We start from the raw sequence: 18,985 nt of genomic DNA on the forward strand, positions 1-18,985 counted from the left end.
CAGGAGGTGTCAATTGAATCCTATTCCTGTAAGATTATCAACCAGTGAGACAGAATATATGGCACATTAATAACTGTTGTAGGGCTACGCAGTCAGGCTGACATATGAGATACATGACATATGATGAGTAGCAATCATGTTCCTCTGGTCTGGAGAAACAGTCAGTGTCAGACTGTGCAGTAATTACATTGATGGTTAGAAACACGTTGCTCGACTTTCAGTTAAGCACGAGTCCATTGATGTAATAGCCTGGATAGGAGTATGCACACCAGTGGAGGCTCCTGAGAGGAGGAAGGGGAGGACCATCCTCCTCAGTGAATTTCATAAAAATTCAAATGGTAAAACATTGAAAAAGTTACACTTTGTATGTTAAACTATACTAAATATATTCACTTGTCGCCAAATAATTAACTAAAACACACTGTTTTGCAATGAAAGTCTATAGTCGCTTCAACAGCACTCTGTAGGGTAGCACCATGGTGTAGCCAGAGGACAGCTAGCTTTCATCCTCTTCTTGGTACATTGACTTCAATACAAAACCTAGGAGGCTCTTGGTTCTCACCCCCTTCCTTAGACTTACACAGTAATTATGACAACTTCCAGAGGTAAACAACATGTCAGTTCTTGCAGCATGAACTTCCAGCATGAACTGACATGTTGTTTACCCAATCAAAGGATCAGAGACTGAATATAGTACTGAAAGCATAAGCTACAGCTAGCTAGCACTGCAGTGCATAACATGTGGTGAGTAGTTGATTCAAAGAGAGAGAAAGACAATAGTTGAACAGTTCTCAACAAATTAATTTCTTCAAAAATTAAGGAGAAGCAAGAGAGAGAGATTGTCCTTTTTTTCACTTTCAGTTTCTCTTACTTAGCTAGTAAATGCAGCTGGCTAGTTTAGTTACTCAAACACCCGGCTTAAACAGAAGGATGCTATGTTAGCTAGCTGGCTATGACTATCCCACACAACACTGGAACTCTTTCAATTCAAGGTAAGCTTTAGGATTTATTAATTTATTGCCACCGGGGCCCGCCGGAGTAAATGCTTACTGTCTATACACTGTAACGTTACTGCATGATTGTAGTGGGTTTACTAACACAGTAGTTCTATTAGCTATGTTGACTAGGACGTTACTTTAGCTAATATGGGGACACTGATATAGGCTGTGTGTAGCAGTTATGACATGGTTTGGCTTAGAATTGTTTTTGTTGCCTGGTCACATACAGCTGATGAGTTGTTCATCAGATGACCTCCCGGGTGGCGCAGTGGTCTAGGGCACTGCATCGCAGTGCTAGCTGCGCCACCAGAGTCTCTGGGTTCGCGCCCAGGCTGGGCTGGGTTCGCGCCCAGGCTCTGTCGCAGCCGGCCGCAGCCGGGAGGTCCGTGGGGCGACGCACAATTGGCATAGCGTCGTCCGGGTTAGGGAGGGTTTGGCCGGTAGGGATATCCTTGTCTCAGTATGTAAAATGTAATGAAAATGTAAAAAAAAAATAATAATAATAATAAAAATGTATGCACTCTACTGTAAGTCGCTCTGGATAAGAGCGTCTGCTAAATGACTAAAATGTAATGTAAATGTGTTCATTGAAGTCCACAAACAAGGGGAAAAGGTGAAAGGAGGAGAGTGTATAGATGCGAGAAGGAACACAACATGGCTGCTATGAAAGTGAACTGTGTTTGCGCATGATCAGGGTTGTATTCTGGGATGCATTTGGGGTGGTGGTCTGTTGAAAAACGTTTCTAAAACGTAAGCAAACGAACCGGGGATAAAAAAAACTGAATTTGTCCAATAGAAACTCTCGTTTGCAACTGTTGGACTAATGATTACCCCCTAGATAAGCTACATGCAGCCAAGAGTGTGCAAGGCGGTATTGAATGTGTCACTGTCTGTCCATGTGTCACTGTCTGTCATCTCAAATTTTTCACTCGACCTGTGTGCACCTACAGTACCAGTCAAAAGTTTGGACACACATACTCATTCATGGGATTTTCTTTATTTGTACTATTTTCTACATTGTAGAATAATAGTGAACACATAAAAACTATGAAATAATACATATGAAATCATGTAGTAACCCAAAAAGTTTTAAACAAATCAAAATATATTTTATACTTGAGATTCTTTAAAGTTGCCACCCTTTGCCTTGACAGCTAAGCACACTATTGAACTTCTCTCAATCAGCTTCACCTGGAATGCTTTTCCAACAGTCTTGAAGGAGTTTCCACATATGCTGAGCACTTGTTGGCTGCATTTCCTTCACTCTGCGGTCCAACTCATCCTAAACCATCTCAATTGGGTTGAGGTCGGGTGATTGTGGAGGCCAGGTCAACTGATGCAGCACTCCATCACTCTCCTTCTTGGTCAAATAGCTCTTACACAGCCTGGAGGTGTGTTGGGTCATTGTCCACTTGAAAAACAAATGATAGTCTCACTAAGAGCAAACCAGAAAGGATGGCGTATCGCTGCAGAATGCTGTGGTAGCCATGCTGGTTAAATGTGCCTTGAATTCTAAATAAATCACAGACAGTGTCACCAGCAAAGCACCCCCACACCATCACACCTCCTCCTCCATGCTTCACGGTGGGAACCACACATGCAGAGATCATCCGTTCACCTACTCTGCATCTTCAAAGACACAGCGGCTGGAACCAAAAATCGCAAACAGATTTCCACCGGTCCATTACTCGTGTTTCTTGGCCCAAACAAGTCTCTTCATCTTATTGGTTTCCTTTAGTAGTGGTTTCTTTGCAGCAATTAGACCGTGAAGGCCTGATTCACACAGTCTACCTCCGAACAGTTGCGGTTGAGATGTGTCTGTTACTTGAACTCTGTGAAGCATTTATTTGGGCTGCCATCTGAGGTGCTGTCACGACTTCCACCGAAGTCGGCTCCTCTCCTTGTTCGGGCGACGTTCGGCGATCGACGTCACCGGCTTTCTAGCCATCGCCGCTCCATTTCTGATATATCCATTTGTTTTGTCTTGTTCCATTACACACCTGGTTTTCATTCCATAATTACTGCATGTATTTAGTCCTCTGTTCCCCACCATGTCTTTGTGTGTAATTGTTTATTGTGATGTGGATTTTGTCAGGCGCTATGCTATTGTTCTTATGTGCTGTCATTTTTGGACCGGAATTAAAGTGCGCCTGTTTATTGCACTCTGCTCTCCTGCACCTGACTTCACCTCCCGTACACACCCCTGACAGGTGCAGTTAACTCCAATGAAGTTATCCTCTGCAGCAGAGGTAACTCTTGGTCTTCCTTTCCTGTGGCGGTCCTCATGAGAGCCAGTTTCATCATAGCGCTTGATAGTTTTTGCAACTGCATTTGAAGAAACTTTCAAAGTTCTTGAAATGTTCCGGATTGACTGACCTTCATGTCTTAAAGTAATGATGGACTCTCGCTTCTCTTTGCTTATTTGAGCTGTTCTTGCCATAATATGGACTTGGTCTTTTACCAAATAGGGCTTTCTTCTGTGTACCACCCTACCTTGTCACAACACAACTGATTGGCTCAAAGGCATTGCGAAGTAAATCAATTCCACAAATTAACTTTTAACAAGGCACCCCTGTTAATTTAAATTCATTCCAGGTGACTACCTCATGAAGCTGGTTGAGTGAATGCCAAGAGTGTGCAAAGCTATCATCAAGGCAAAGGGTGGCTACTTTGAATAATCTAAAATTACACTTTTTTGTGTTGTTTCATAGTTTTGATGTCTTCACTATTATTCTACAATGTAGAAAATAGTAAAAATAAAGATAAACCCTTGAATGAGTAGGTGTGTCCAGGCTAGGTTATAGCAACCTCATGATGGGTATAGGGAAAGTTTGAGTATCATGTAGTAGCCTAAACCTATCGATGTTAAATTGAACTGGGTGAATGGAATATGAATGACAGTCATCCAACATGCTGTAATAGAAATAAAACCATGCTCATAAAAAAATATTGTCCTTCCTCATCATAAACGGCACTGAGTGCCACTGATGCACACATGCATGCACACAAGCATACACACACACACACACACACACACACACACACACACACACACACACACACACACACACACACACACACACACACACACACACACACACACATTGTTGTCTGGCTGTAGATCATCAGGCCTGTTATAGATAACCTAAGGCTTAGGGTCAGAGCTGCAATCATGGTGTATTGTCTAGAGGGAAGATTGAAGGGTGCTGAAAGTGCAGCAAAGCACAGAATGCATTCACCAGCCATCAACACTCCCTGAATCACACACACACACACACACACACACACACACACACACACACACACACACACACACACACACACACACACACACACACACACACACACACACACACACACACACACACACACACACACACACACACACACACCAGGATAAGTAACAGGCTTTGTTAATTCAGCCAACACCATTTTTTCTGTCTCCACATCTTGTTTCTACATTTAGGGAATCTACTGAGTAGATACACACAACACTGAAAACCTTCATCTGTAACTTCAAAGCATCAATTCATATCAGATAAGTGGGATAATAGAAACAAGGTTAGGCTGTCATAGTGGGCCAAATATGAGTTCTGACACATCAAAACAGTTCCATAGCTCCTAAGTAGCACATCAAACATTATTACAGTGGGAAACGCAGTGCACAAAGGTGTATGCACATATAGTGGGGACAGAATACAGAAACTCAATTTGAGACTAAACTTAATTGTGAAAAGACTTCAAAGTGTGTCTTTGAATGGTGGCTTGGGCAGAATGTTAACTAGCCCAATCTTGGAGCCCTCAAAAACTGCATGGTGAAATAGAGACAACAGACAATGAAATATGAAAATCTGAACTTGAAGGGAAGAGATTTGTGTCTTTGCGTGCTGATGTAGTTGTGTGTGTGTGTTTGTGTGTGTGTGCTTGTGTGTGCACGAGCATGCGTATTTGTGTGTGTTTGACATGTAGAAAGATAATAGAATAAAGAAGAAGAGAGAGAGTAGTGGGAGAGTGGAGAGAGCTCTTCTCTCCATTTCAGCTCCAAGGACAGCGCTCTATTTGTTGACTCACTGAACCAAACAGGACACTTCAACAGGCCGTCTGCTCTGGAGAAACTTGACCAACTTGTTCTCACTCAGACTAGATTCACTCATAATCTCTAATAGTGTCTCTCTTTTCAGACTCTATTCTACAATAGCAGAGACACTGTCTTTGGTGCTGAAGTGGGGTACAGCAGTCTCTATCTCTCTCTCTCTACTCTGTCGCTCTCTCGCTCTCTACTCAGTCGCTCTCTACACTGTCGTTCTCTTTCTCAAACACAAGCGTACTCGCAAACAAGAATGGAAACATAACTACTTGAACAAATGGATCACACCACTAGAACCGTTCCCCCTCAGTTCTCCCCACAATCTAATTCTAAGAAATGTATGCCCCTATCATTAGTTGCACTCATCAACAAGACTCTTAATAAACTACACAGATGGTGTCCTCTCCCCCTTGCCTGCCTGGTGTCACTGAGACGCCCCTGCGCAGCATGGGGCCTCGTGCCACTGTGCCACCGTGCCAAAGGGCCTGTCTCCGCCATGGCCTCTCATTACAATGCAAAAGTAATCAGCAACAACAACGGGGGAAATAAAGAGAACTTCACAGCTGCACTCACACTTAATCTGTTTAAAAACTGGCATCCATGTAAAACAAATGTTCAGTGGGGCTCGGGGAAATGTGGAGAGACGGCAGAAAAGGGAACTAATTTACGGCATAAAACGCTGTTTCAAGCCAGCCCAAATGAAATAGAAAAGTCCTTCATAGCCTCCCTCTCGTCTCGTACATTCCCAGTTCCTGCCTTCTCCATCTTGCGTATAATTTGACTGCGCATTAATTTCCTTGCGTGGCCTAATCTCAGAGGCTAGCCGTCGAACTCCCTTTCCCTCTCTCGGCAAATTGAGTTTCCCTTACGTAAAAGCGCTAGTCCAATTAGCATGTTTGTTATCCTGGATTGGGTCCCTCTTTGTGCTGAGAAAAACAATTTCAACTGTAGGTCCCGAAAATAGTTTATTTTTTCTCTGAGTCACAGAGAGGAAATCTCCCGCCAGCGACTTGCACTGAGACTCTTTAGGATTTGAAAGTTAGACAGTTGGACAACTGAAAGGATTTGATTTCACAGAGCCGACATTCAATGACAAAGCTAATTTCTGGGCTATTCGCTCAGGATCTTTCAATGACAAAGATGTCTAACTTGTGGGTTAACAGAAAATATATAGTATCTCACAGCTAGGCTCTGTGTAATACGCTACATTACTTAGCATATAGAGGAGGTGGCGTGAGGGGGTGATGAAGTGTGTAGTCAAGGGCATGGGGTAAGCTGTCCAAGGTTAATGTCTCATTTCCACAGTGGCCACCCAGTCTCTTCCAGTAGTGGGTAATGTCAATGACATTGATGGGTCTTTTACTGTCATATATGATTTGAGTGCACGGCAATGGCCAAGGTCTGATTTTATGGTCCTGAGGACTGAGGTCATGGATGTGACTACAATCTAGACATTGTAGTGAGACGCTGCATCACACACACACGCCTCCAGAAAGTAAAGGGATACAGCATACTAGAATAACAAGCCAAATTATCATCAGCATGTACTTGTACATTATATATATATTATATACCACCTCAGACAGTTACGTCGGCAGACCAGTCGTGATGGATCGGCGGGGCTCCGTGTCGCTAGTGAAGGGTCCAGGCCAGGCCAATTGGCAAAAGAGGTATTGTAGACCAAGAATTGGCTGGTAGACCTCTTTGGATAGCTGGGAGATGGGCCTAGCTCGAGGCTAGCTCCAGGCTAACTGGTGCTTGGGGATAGAGACGTTAGCCAGGAGCTGCCACCCGGATAGCAGCTAGATAGCTGTGATGATCCGGTATAAAGGTTCAGAGCTTGCGGTAGGAATCGGAGATGTGGTACAGAAAAAGCAGTCCGATATGCTCTGGGTTGATATCGCGCTGTGCAGACTGGCAGGAATTGACCGGGTTGAGGCTGGCTGATGTCCGAGATAACGGTGAGGACCGCTAGCAGTGGCTAACTGCCAACTAGCTTGTAGCTAGTTAGCTGGCTAGCATCTGATGGGGGTTCCGGTTCTAAAGCATAAAAATAGTTGATCTCAGCCTAAAAGGCCAGCATCCCGGAGTCACCTCTTCACTGTTGACGTTGAGACTGGTGTTTTGTGGGTACTATTAATGAAGCTGCCACTTGAGGACTTGTGAGACGTCTGTTTCTCAAACTGGACACTCTAATGTACTTGTCCTCTTGCTCAATTGTGCACCGGGGCCTCTCACTCCTCTTTCTATTCTGGTTAGAGCCAGTTTGCGCTGTTCTGTGAAGGGAGTAGTACACAGCGTTGCACGAGATATTAGTTTTCTTGGCAATTTCTCGCATGGAATAGCCTTCATTTATCAGAACAAGAATAGACTGACGAGTTTCAGAAGAAAGGTCTTTGTGTTTCTGGCCATTTTGAGCCTGTAATTTAACCCACAATTGCTGATGCTCCAGATACTCAACTAGCCTAAAGAAGGCCAGTTTTATTGCTTCTTTAATCAGGAAACAGTTTCAGCTGTGCTAACATAATTGCAAAAGGGTTTCTAATGATCAATTAGCCTTTTATAATGATCAACTTGGATTAGCTATCACAACGTGCCATTGGAACACAGGAGTGATGGTTGCTGATAGTGGGCCTCTGTACACCTATGTAGATATTCCATAAAAAATCTGCCTTTTCCAGCTGCAATAGTCATTTACAACATTAACAATGTCTACACTGTTTTTCTGATCAATTTGATGTTATTTTAATGGACAAAAAATTTGCTTTTCTTTCAAAAACAAGGACATTTCTAAGTGACCCCAAACTTTTGAACGATAATGTGTCACGCCCTGACCTTAGAGAGCCTTTCTATTTCTCTATGTGGTTAGGTCAGGTTGTGATTTGGGTGGGCAATCTAGTTTTCCTATTTCTTTGTTTGGCCTGGTATGGTTCCCAATCAGAGGCAGCTGTCTATCGTTGTCTCTGATTGGGGATCATACTTAGGCAGCCTTTTTTCCCACTTTAGTTTGTGGGATCTTGTTTGTGTGTAGTTGCTTTTCAACACTGCATGTAGCTTTACGTTCGTTTTGTATTTTGTTGTTCTTTCGGTGTCATTTAATAAAAAGGAAAAATGTACGCCTACCACGCTACACCTTGGTCTCATTCCAACAACGAACGTGACATAGTGTACATGGTGGGTGTCAACCTTGACAGAAATGTGCTCTCTGTACGTTGATAAAAGGCTTTCATACTGAATATTTTATTTATTTATTTATTTAACCTTTATTTAACTAGGCAAGTCAGAACAGTGACTAATGAGCCTTAGTCTTACCTCTGGTGTGGCTTGGGCCTCTGTTGCGTCCTGTAGAAGAGTTGTGTGTGACGTTGTGTTGAAAGTGGGCGATCTCCGGGGTGGTGTTAGTATGGAAACTCTCCTTAAACCGCTGCATCAATGCATCCACCGTCTCCTGCTTGGGGTCAAAGGCTGTGGGAGGGATAAAACAACGAGATGTGAGATCTGTTAAAAGGTTTCACACTTAGAGAGGGTTGGTTACAAAGCATGAGAAACAGGCACTGGTATGTTGTAAATGCAAACAGGGAAGATTAAAGCAAACAAACACATTTGACTGAGAGCCGGAATGTGAAAATACTTTGTTCAGCAGTCTCCTTGAGGTGCAATTCATATATTAATAGATGTATATTAAAAAACAACTGCTTTGCATCAAAGCTGCATTTAGAATGCATATATAATAAATATGATGAAATACCTTGACTCTACTTTGATTACTGACTGTGACTTTGAGGGCTATACATCTGGGCAGTTATCAGGAAGGTAATTTTACTTTTAGACCACAATTGATTGGAACAGAGTAGTTGACAAAACAAGTTTGCAAAGTTTGAATCATTTAGAGTATTTTAGACTGAACAGCTGACTCACGCTAGCTCAGTCTAAATCAAAATGCATTTTGTGTCAAGCACTGTAAATTACAAAGCCTAGTCACAGTAGATACATTGGTACTTATTTGGTGCACTGTTTTCAGTACATTTCCGCCTCCTATAAGTACATAGGTTGTTGAAAAGAAGATGGGCTCTGACTTTCTGACTGACTCAGCTCAACAACCTTTCATCTCTGCAGGAATCCCCTTCAATGGTCTGCCCCTGCCGCTCTGTTGAACACTTCATTCCTAGTTCAATCGAATACACGCTTAACTGAAGGAACAACAAAGACAGAATGCAATATGACATTTTATTAAATAGTTTGGAGAATGTCCTTGTCTCCGAGGGAAGATCCTCAGCGCCATGTGATGTGATGGCAGGTAGCCCTATGCGGGACTGCTGGCATAACCCCCCCCCCCCCCCCCCCCCTATGACAGGCCTTAAGGTTATTATATATAGCTGGTGAAGAGGTGGATGGTTGTTGAAAACTGTTGCTGAAAAACAGCAAGTAAGAGAACATGGGTAAATTGACATATAAATACATCCCAACATTTACACCCATTGATTGATAGAGAGGAAGGTGATAATTGTGAGCCCATTGATTGATAGAGAGGAAGGTGATAATTGTGAGCCCATTGATTGATAGAGAGGAAGGTGATAATTGTGAGCCCATTGATTGATAGAGAGGAAGGTGATAATTGTGAGCCCATTGATTGATAGAGAGGAAGGTGATAATTGTGAGCCCATTGATTGATAGAGAGGAAGGTGATAATTGTGAGCCCATTGATTGATAGAGAGGAAGGTGATAATTGTGAGCCCATTGATTGATAGAGAGGAAGGTGATAATTGCAAAAGTGAGTCCATAGGTTAAACATCAGGCTTGAGGAATGTGCATTATTGTGCCATGCTCATAGGCTATAAGGTAAAAAGGTTAATGACATTCCGCACATGTCTAATAGGAAAGAGGAGAAGAAACAGGAAGTTATGCTGATGATGATACATTTATATTCATGCCCACTATGCCCCTAGAATAAGAAACAAAGTGAATTATGTTATGCTTACTGGATGAAGTTAAACTTTCGTAAATTACATTTCAACCCCTGACGAAATAACCTTCTTTGAATGTTGTCAAGTTTGGCATGAATAAGCAGTTGTGCAATTCACATCTGAACAAGAAAATACCTCAGAAGCTTTGCACTATTTCAAAGTGGGTATCACTGCTGAATCGGGTTGCTGTAATAGACTCAAAGCACAAAGGACTACAGATGAGAAGAAAAAATGGGCACATTTCTTTTCAGTTAATCTTCCAAAATAGAGCGCTCCAGTTTACAATAGGTAATGGGCATTGTTTGCATAGCCCCCTTTGAAAACCAATATGAGATGTAGTGAGGAGTTGCAGTGCGGCCCAGGCACATTTCCTTCTACTCGGCAGAAAATCATCAACCCTCGGGGGACTCATATGACCCATCTAAACATGTTCTGCCCCATTTGCGCCACTGAGACAAGAAATGAGAGAGAATATTCTTCCCATTGTTTCCTCAGCACAACAAAAAAAACTAAAAACTATCCCTAAAAAACACAGAGGGAAGCGACCATTTATCTAGAGCCTCCATTACCAAGCGGAGTGCTGTTCCCCCATGGCCCGCAATGCATCAAAAGTTCAATTAAAGTGAGATATGTAGACCTGGGAGTCTCTCGGAGGAGCGATGATACGTCTGGACACGGGCTATTTACTCGCAGTGCAGTGTGTGCAGGAGCGGAGCGGCCTAAAGTGAGCGACAGAGAGGGGGGTTCGGAGATAGATGTGGCCCGGCTCACAGCGGTATAGCGCACTCCACAGACACGGTCATTTCTCAACCTCCCCAGCTCTGTCTTTCTGTCTGTCTGTCTGTCTGTCTCTCAGGTGTGAGAGAATGAGAGAAATAACTAAAGTGCTGAAATAAAAAGTTGTAGAATAAAAGTCAGATAGCATTAAAGTTGGAAGTTATGACGGATTTTAACATTGTTTCCTGTAGTAGAATAGAAACAGTGTTACATTCATGTGTATGGTTCAGTCAGTTTGTATCAGTTTATATTGTAATTTGGTTCCTCAAAAACAAATATATATTGGTTTTGAAGTTACACAGATTAAGAATTAAGCCACAATGAAATGTGATAGTTATATGAACATGAAGGTGAGTAGAGTAACCAGGATACCATTGTCCTTTCATTCCCCAAAAATAATTTTAAATGTGCGTTACAATCTTCATTGAAAACGTGCTCTATGTTTTCCAGTTAGCCATACTAACAAATGATCAGAACGTGATAATGACTTTAATAGATTACATTTTCTCATAACAAATATTTAAGTCGACATGTATTTTAAAGCTCCTAAACAAGATCTCTTGTGATTAAGAACTTGTATTGGGAAACCATTAGAACACAAAAGAGCAATGACCAGCCCATCTCACTTCAGAACAAAGCTCAAAACTAATGCTACTGTCTATCAGCTTCTTAACACTAGATTCATGTATTTGTGCTTCTTTAACAATGGGCAAACATAAACAGAGAATGCATTTACGCCTTTTTACTACCCAATGCTTTACATTATGTAACCTCCACATCTTAAACAGTGGCCATACATACAGTACACTAGAATATGCCCTCTTCCCTTTAAAATCCACTTAGCAGTGGTGAAACACACACTATACTATGCACCATGTCCTTCACTAATGCCCACATCTTGAACAAGGAATGATATAGCCATATAGCGAACAGCTCACTCTTGGCTCCTTCACGTCCACTTGAACACATAATGTATGAGTGTGGCATGTAGAAGCCCCAGCGGAGGGTTCCATGAGCCTGGGAAGACTCAATGAGACGGCTCATCTAATGACAGTGAGACGCTGCATATGAAGCACTAGCCAGCTTGCAAGAGTGCTACGCTAAGACAGTAAATGCACTGAGAATTCCCCATTGGGCCTTCGACGGTTCACTTGGCTAATCCACGGGCCTAAGCTCAGAAAACAAACAGACTGGGCGGGCCATGTGGGCAGCAGCCACTTAAGCCCTGACCTGCCATGACTGAGGAGTGGCTGCCTGCCTGAATGTGTGAGGGAAGGAGGTTAACTGGGCCCATACATATTGCATGGCCCCTTGGCGCTCACTTTGTTCTATCGGGGAGGCGGAGATGCTATCCCAAATAAGCCCTGTGAGGCCCCGTGGCGCACCTCTTCAAACAAATCGTTTGTCTCTTTAGTGTGTTCGGCAGCTGCTCTCCATATACTTTATCATGCTCGCTCTCTCTCCCCCTCTCTCTGTAACTGCCTTTCTCTCTCACACACACACACACACACACACACACACACACACACACACACACACACACACACACACACACACACACACACACACACACACACACACACACACACACACACACACACACACACACACACACACACCCTGTGACTGGCTATTGATATTGTCTTCTAAATCCAATATGTTTGTTGAGATTGGCTTTAAATCATGCCTGTGTGCTGAGCCTCTGTGTGTCTCTCTTGTCTCTGTATGAAGATATCATCCAAAGACACTCTAATTGATATCACTTAAGGGAAAGATGCACGTTGTCCTTTTAAAATTGTGTTGCTTTTTATTTATTTTTGCCATTACAGCAAAGCGCTGAATTGATCAAGTCAACAGACAAAACAGGTTTCTAATAATTACAAAACACAAAGCTAGGAATGGTTGTCAGCAAGAAAAAATTATATAATTTCAAAAGTTGATGTCACGTTCCTGACCTGTTTTCTGTTATTTTGTATGTGTTAGTCGGTCAGGGCGTGAGTTTGGGTGGGCAGTCTATGTTATGTGTTTCGTGTTGGTTAATGGGTGACCTGATATGGTTCTCAATTAGAGGCAGGTGGTTTTCATTTCCTCTGATTGAGAGCCATATTAAGGTAGGTGTTTTCACATTGTTTGTTGTGGGTGGATGTTTCCTGTGTCAGTGTTTGTTACACCATACGGGACTGTATCGTTCGTTCGTTTTGTTTGTAGTCAGTACTGGTTCGTTCGTTCTTCGTTACGTGTAAGTTCGTAGTCCAGGTCTGTCTACTTCGTTTGTTGTTTTTGTATTGTTGTTCAAGAGTTTTTCCGTCTTCGTCTGTTCCTTGTAATAAATAATATGTATAACTCCAACGCTGCATTTTGGTCGAATCCTTGCTACTCCTCTTCGGATGAAGAGAAGGAGGAAGCCCGTTACAGTTGAACTACCAAACTGGAAGTCAATTTCCTTCACACCAGAAAATGGTTGCTTAAGGGGGATTGGAGATGCAGGTATGAGACACACTACATGACCAAAGGTATGTGAACACCTGCTTGTCGAACATCTCATTCCAAAATCATGGGCATTAACATGGAGTTGGTCCCACCTTTGCTGCTATAACAGCCTCCACTCTTCTGGGAAGGCTTACACTAGAGAAGGCTTACACATTGCTGCGGGGACTTGCTTCATTCAGCCATAAGAGCATTAGTGAGGTCGGGCACTGATGTTGGGCGATTAGGCCTGGCTCGCAGTCGGCGTTCCAATTCATCCCAAAGGTGTTCGATGGGGTTGAGGTCAGGACTCTGTGCAGGTCAGTCAAGTTCTTCCACACTGGGCCTCCTGAGTGGAGCAGAGGTCTAAGTTCACTGCATCACAGTGCTACAGGCGTCACTGGTTCGATCTCAGGCTGTGTCGCAGCCGGCCGTGACCGGGAGACCGTGGCGCACAATTGGCCCAGCGTCGTCCGGGTTAGGGGAGGGTTTGGCCAGCCAGGATGTCCTTGTCCCATCGTGCTCTAGCGACTCCTTGTGGTTGCCTGTGCGCATGCACGCTGACTTCAGTCGTCAGCTGTACGGTGTTTCCTCCGACACATTGGTGCGGCTGGCTTTCAGGTTAAGCAAGCAATGTGTCAAGAAGCAGTGAGGCTTGGCAGGGTTGTGTTTCAGAGGATGCATGGCTCTCGACCTTCACCTCTCCCAAGTCCGTACGGGAGTTAAAGCAATGGGACAAGACTGTAACTATCAATTGGATATCTTGAAATTCGGGAGAAAAAAGGGGTTAAAAGTACAACAAAAAAGTAATTTAAAAAAATGTCCTCATAAAAAAAATTATTCCACATCGATCTCAAAAACAAAATTCTGTATGGACCTCGCTTTGTGCACGGGGGCATTACCCAAACTGCTTCCACAAAGTTGGAAGCACAGAATCATCTAAAATACTCTGTAGCGTGCGTTAAAACATCTTAGGGATATCATTCTTTTTAAAATTGTTTGCCTAAAATGACATACCAAATCTAACTGCCTGTAGCTCTGGCCCTGAAGCAAGGTTATGCATATTCTTGGTACCATTTGAAAGGAAACACTTTGAAGTTTCTGGAAATGTGAATTAAATGTAGGAGAATATAACACAATAGATCTGGTAGAAGAAAATAAAAATAAAATAAAAAAAACGTTTTTTTTCTACCTCCATCTTTAAAATGCAAGAGAAAGGTCCCAGTTCTAGCCATCACCCTGGTTGTAATTCCGTTGGTGTCCACAAGATGGGATGCAGTGTATATGCAAAGTTTCAGACGGATAACTTGAAGCATGAGCGAACTACATGACATTTAGTGTGAAGTCACCCAGTTACATTTGGACAAATTGTGAAGGAGACAATTGCATTCATATTACATTATTCAGCAAGAATATCGTCAAATCTGTATTCTTGGACTTTGATTTAACTTTTACAGTATTAGTAGCCATATTATAAGTTCAACATTTGCAAAACAACCAGTTTTCATAACTTCATTACTCTGAATATTCTTATAATTTTTGTCCAAGAGGAAAAGGCATGCTGTCGCAAAAGGTTAGTAGCTACATTTTACAACATACACAGGGTGTTCGGATACTCCCGTAAAGCCCAGCTCATTGGCTATCTAGCTAGCTTTGTTTGACCCAGATTGGTGCTTATTTGACAAAGTTAGAGTCGTTTAAGTGAAGACCGCCCGCGTTATCGGCGTGCCATGAAGGCATCGCTCTCTGACCAAATATGGCGTCCTATAGGATATACTACACCCCTAATGATATAGTGAAGTCTGGTTAAGTTCTAGGATCTCTGAGGAATACATACACATGTGATTTGTTTAGGGTTAGATTTTCACAGATTCCTTTCTTTGCAAATTGAACGAGTGGAAATACAATACAAAATCGATTGTGCATACTATATGGACCTTTTTAGGATGTGAAAAAGGATTTTGTCTAACAAAACAACACATGTTATCTCAGGGACCCTTTGGATGATACATCAGAGCAAGATTTCAGAATGTAAGTACATATTTCACCTTCAGAGGTGAATTTATCAAACCTATCGCGGTTAAAAAACTGTTTTGTTGTTAGGAACTCTCCTCAAACAATAGCATGGCATTTTGTCGCAGTAATAGCTACTGTAAATTGGACAGTGCAGTTTTATTAACAAAAATGTAAGCTTTCAGCCGATATAAGACACTTATATGTACCAACATTTGTTGTTTCTCTAAAATCTACGATCGTGACACAAGGTGCTGCAAGATTTACAACTGTCCCGTTGATGGGATGCCGATACCTAAGTTAAGATTTACTTTCACTGGAACTCAGGGGACTAGGCCGAACCATGAAAAAAAGCCCCAGACCATTATGCCTCCTCCACCAAACTTTACAGTTGGCACTATGCATTGGGGCAGGTAGCGTTTCCTGGCATTCGCCAAACCCAGATACGCCCGACTGCCAGATGGTGAAGTGTGATTCATCATTCCAGAGAATGCGTTTTCACTGCTCCAGAGTCCAATGACAGCGAGCTTTACACCACTCCAACCGACGCTTGGCATTGTGCTTGGTGATCTTAGGCTTGTGAGCGACAGCTCGGCCATGGAAACCCATTTCATGATGCTCCCGACGAACAGTTCTTGTGCTGGCGTTACTTTCAGAGGCAGTTTGGAACTCGGTAGTGAGTGTTGCAACCAATGACAGATACATTTTGTGCCCTACCTGCTTCAGCACTCGGCGGTCCCGATCTGTGAGCTTGTGTGGCCTACCACTTCACGGCTTAGCCGTTGTTGCTCCTAGATGTATCCACTTCACAATAACATCACTTACAGTTGACCGGGGAAGCTCTAGGAGGGCAGAAATATGACTAATTAACTCTTGGAAAGGTGGCATCCTCTGACAGTGCCACGTTGAAAGTCACTGAGCTCTTCAGTAAGGCCATTTTACTGACAATGTTTGTCTATGGAGATTGCATGGCTGTACGCTCGATTTTATACACAACTTTGAAGGGGTGTCCACATACTTTTGTATATGTATATAGTGTAGCTTATTGCAGATAGCTGAATATGGCGGATTTAAAAGATTACAGTACCTGAAGTAATAGCTACTAACAGCACTAGGCTTTCAGAATAATACATTTGTTTCCTTTACTTATTTCCTTTACTTGACACTTTACATATTATACTTTCCTTTCCTTAGGACAATGTTGGAGGCACTTCTGGGACCGAGGGTCTTTCTCTCCACTGAACGCCCAAGCTAGCTTCTCACTTGCAGCTCAATATGAGCCAAAGCCTCTGTGTCCTTATTTTCCCCTTCAGCATCTTCCTTATCTCCCCTAGTCCCTTATCTGCAGTGACAGTGGGTTAACAGTGTCTTAGAAGCATTGGACAGCCACTTGCGCAGTGCCCCAGTCCATGAGTAGTTCTCATGGGCTCACACATCGAATAATGAAGTAAGCAACATATTTTTGTGTGCGAACCCATTAAACCAGCAGCTGTGTTTGTGTGTATGTGTGCGTGTGCATTTGTGCATGCGTGTGGGCGCATCTTTGTACGCAACTTTGTGTGTATGTGTGCTAGGATACAGATTGTGATACCTCGTGCCATACTGGGATATTTGGTAATAGCGGCACAGAACACAAGGGGCACGGTTTTCAAACCCACACTGATACTTAGTTATCCGAAGGTTAGCAATACGAACAAGCACATGTAAAATTCCATAGAGAATGCTAACTAAATGCTAACTAGCGCTTTGCAAACATCTTATACAGTCTGTGACCTAAACTATACAAGTAAATCCAAAATGTTACTTCCAGTTTTCTGCACGCACAATACAAATATTATCCAGCAAGGCTCTTGGTCCAGGAGGGCATTATCTCCTGTTACCAAGCGAATGCTTGATTTTGGAAGAAGCTAATCACTTAAATAGATAACTAGCTACTAAATTAGCAAACCATATGTACAACTACAGAGCATGTAGCACATATCTTGTAAACAAACACCACATGACTGGAGACACCGTTAAGCTTCATAATGAAAAATTATGTGACAGGTGAAATTAGGAATGCTATCTTTTTTTATCTTCTAATGTATTGCACAAGTTGACTGCAGGTATTTACTTAAAAGTAGCTACAAATATTCACATTTATTAAAGAACTTAAAAGAAATCGTTTCAACGGTATTGACGGTATTGAAAAAACATACTGTGGCTTTTTCCAAATATACGGTATACGGTATACTGTATCCGGTATAACGCCCAAGCCTATTGTCTGTGTATGTGCATCCGCCTGATCAAAGTTGGGCAACAGAAACCAGTCATGGGAGTTAGTATTCTATTTAGTGTTTGTTGGCATAACACTGGCCCTCAATGGGCTCTCACATTCAACATGTCTGCTAGGAGTGCGGAAGACTGGAAAGGTGAAGGGGATTTACTTCAAGTGGCCGCTCCACATCTCAAACAGCCAGCTCTCCTCCCTCTCTTTTTCTTCCCTCCTCCTTGTCTCTCTCCCTCTCTGCCTCATTTCCACTCTTCCTCAGCCCTCCCTCGAGATCTCATCAGTGAGAAACCCGTTGATACAGAAAGAGAGTGAGGAGGAAGATGGCAGGGGGGATCAGTGCTCTCTACTCTCCAGTGGGGACATGGCGGTAACTGTCCTTATTCAATGTCCACCACGACTACATGAAAACACTGGGTAGCTAGGGCGAAGTACAGTAACACTGCTAACAAGACATCCGACTGTCAGGCAATTTATCTGTCAGGGCTATGCCAATTATCCCCATATCAGACTGTTATGTTATGCTGATACAGAGTCACAATATATCTATTCACAATGAGAGCAGGCACACTTTTTCTCATTCACTCAGGTGGGTTTTGCTGCTAGGAAACCAGGCAAGGCTAGAGTGGCAACAGTTATGAGGCCAGCTTACGAAGGCACTGCAGGTTTGGACTTCAGAGGAACAAAACAAATCTAACAAGAGCCATGCAAATTCATGGTGGCGGATGTATCCATGAGGGAAATGTGGTTCTCATTAATCTTAAGAGCCTACAAATCCCTGCTGCTTTAGTCTCTAGTCAGTCCACGAGGAAGAGAAAGGATTGGAGCCCAAATATCTCTCTCTCTCCACTCTCTTTCTCTCTCTCCACTCTCTTTCTCTCTCTCCACTCTCTTTCTCTCTCACTGTCCATGTCAGGCTGAGGGATTGAAAGAGACGGAGATAAATGGAAGGGAAATGGGAATACTCCCCAGCTCTGATTCCCTCTGTGATTTATTCAATTTACTGTTGTTTCAAGGCAAGTCTGGAGGGGCAGTCTGAGCCTGCACCCTGGGATGGCACAGCCGTGACAGTGCTGCCTCTGGGAGCGTGACGAGAGAGAAAGGAGAGAAGAGAAAGAATGGTGAGAAGCGAGAGAAGGCTAAAAAAGAGAATTGGGGTGGGCTGAGAATTGGAGAAGTGGGGAGAGGGAGACGGACAGAGATGAGGCCAGAATGAAGGGGAAGATGGGGGAAAGAGGAGATGGAGAATGGACTTGGGGGGAAAGAAAATCATACAGAGAGAGAGAGAGAGAGAGAGGAGAAGAAAGGCAAGACCAAAGGGAGAACAGATCAAGAGGGCAGGGCAAAGGAGGGCGATAGAAGAGATCAAGAACCGGAACATCTCAGGAAGAATAAAAGAAAACCAAAACCC

At 43.0% G+C, this 18,985-nt stretch overlaps 1 protein-coding gene across 1 annotated transcript in view; it reads right to left on the bottom strand.

Annotated features, from left to right (window-relative positions):
* The window catches only part of LOC120020998 (astrotactin-2-like), a 521,153-nt gene that overhangs the window by 353,562 nt on the left and 148,606 nt on the right, over nt 1-18,985 (bottom strand). Inside the window, exons 5-6 of the mRNA XM_038964662.1 lie at nt 8,398-8,536; nt 304-310 (exon numbers count right to left, since the gene is read on the bottom strand). Of these exons, the coding sequence (XP_038820590.1) occupies nt 304-310; nt 8,398-8,536 (146 nt within the window). The remainder of the gene's footprint in view (nt 1-303; nt 311-8,397; nt 8,537-18,985) is intronic.

Source organism: Salvelinus namaycush, chromosome 26 (genome assembly GCF_016432855.1).
Source record: "Salvelinus namaycush isolate Seneca chromosome 26, SaNama_1.0, whole genome shotgun sequence".
NCBI lineage: Eukaryota > Metazoa > Chordata > Actinopteri > Salmoniformes > Salmonidae > Salvelinus > Salvelinus namaycush.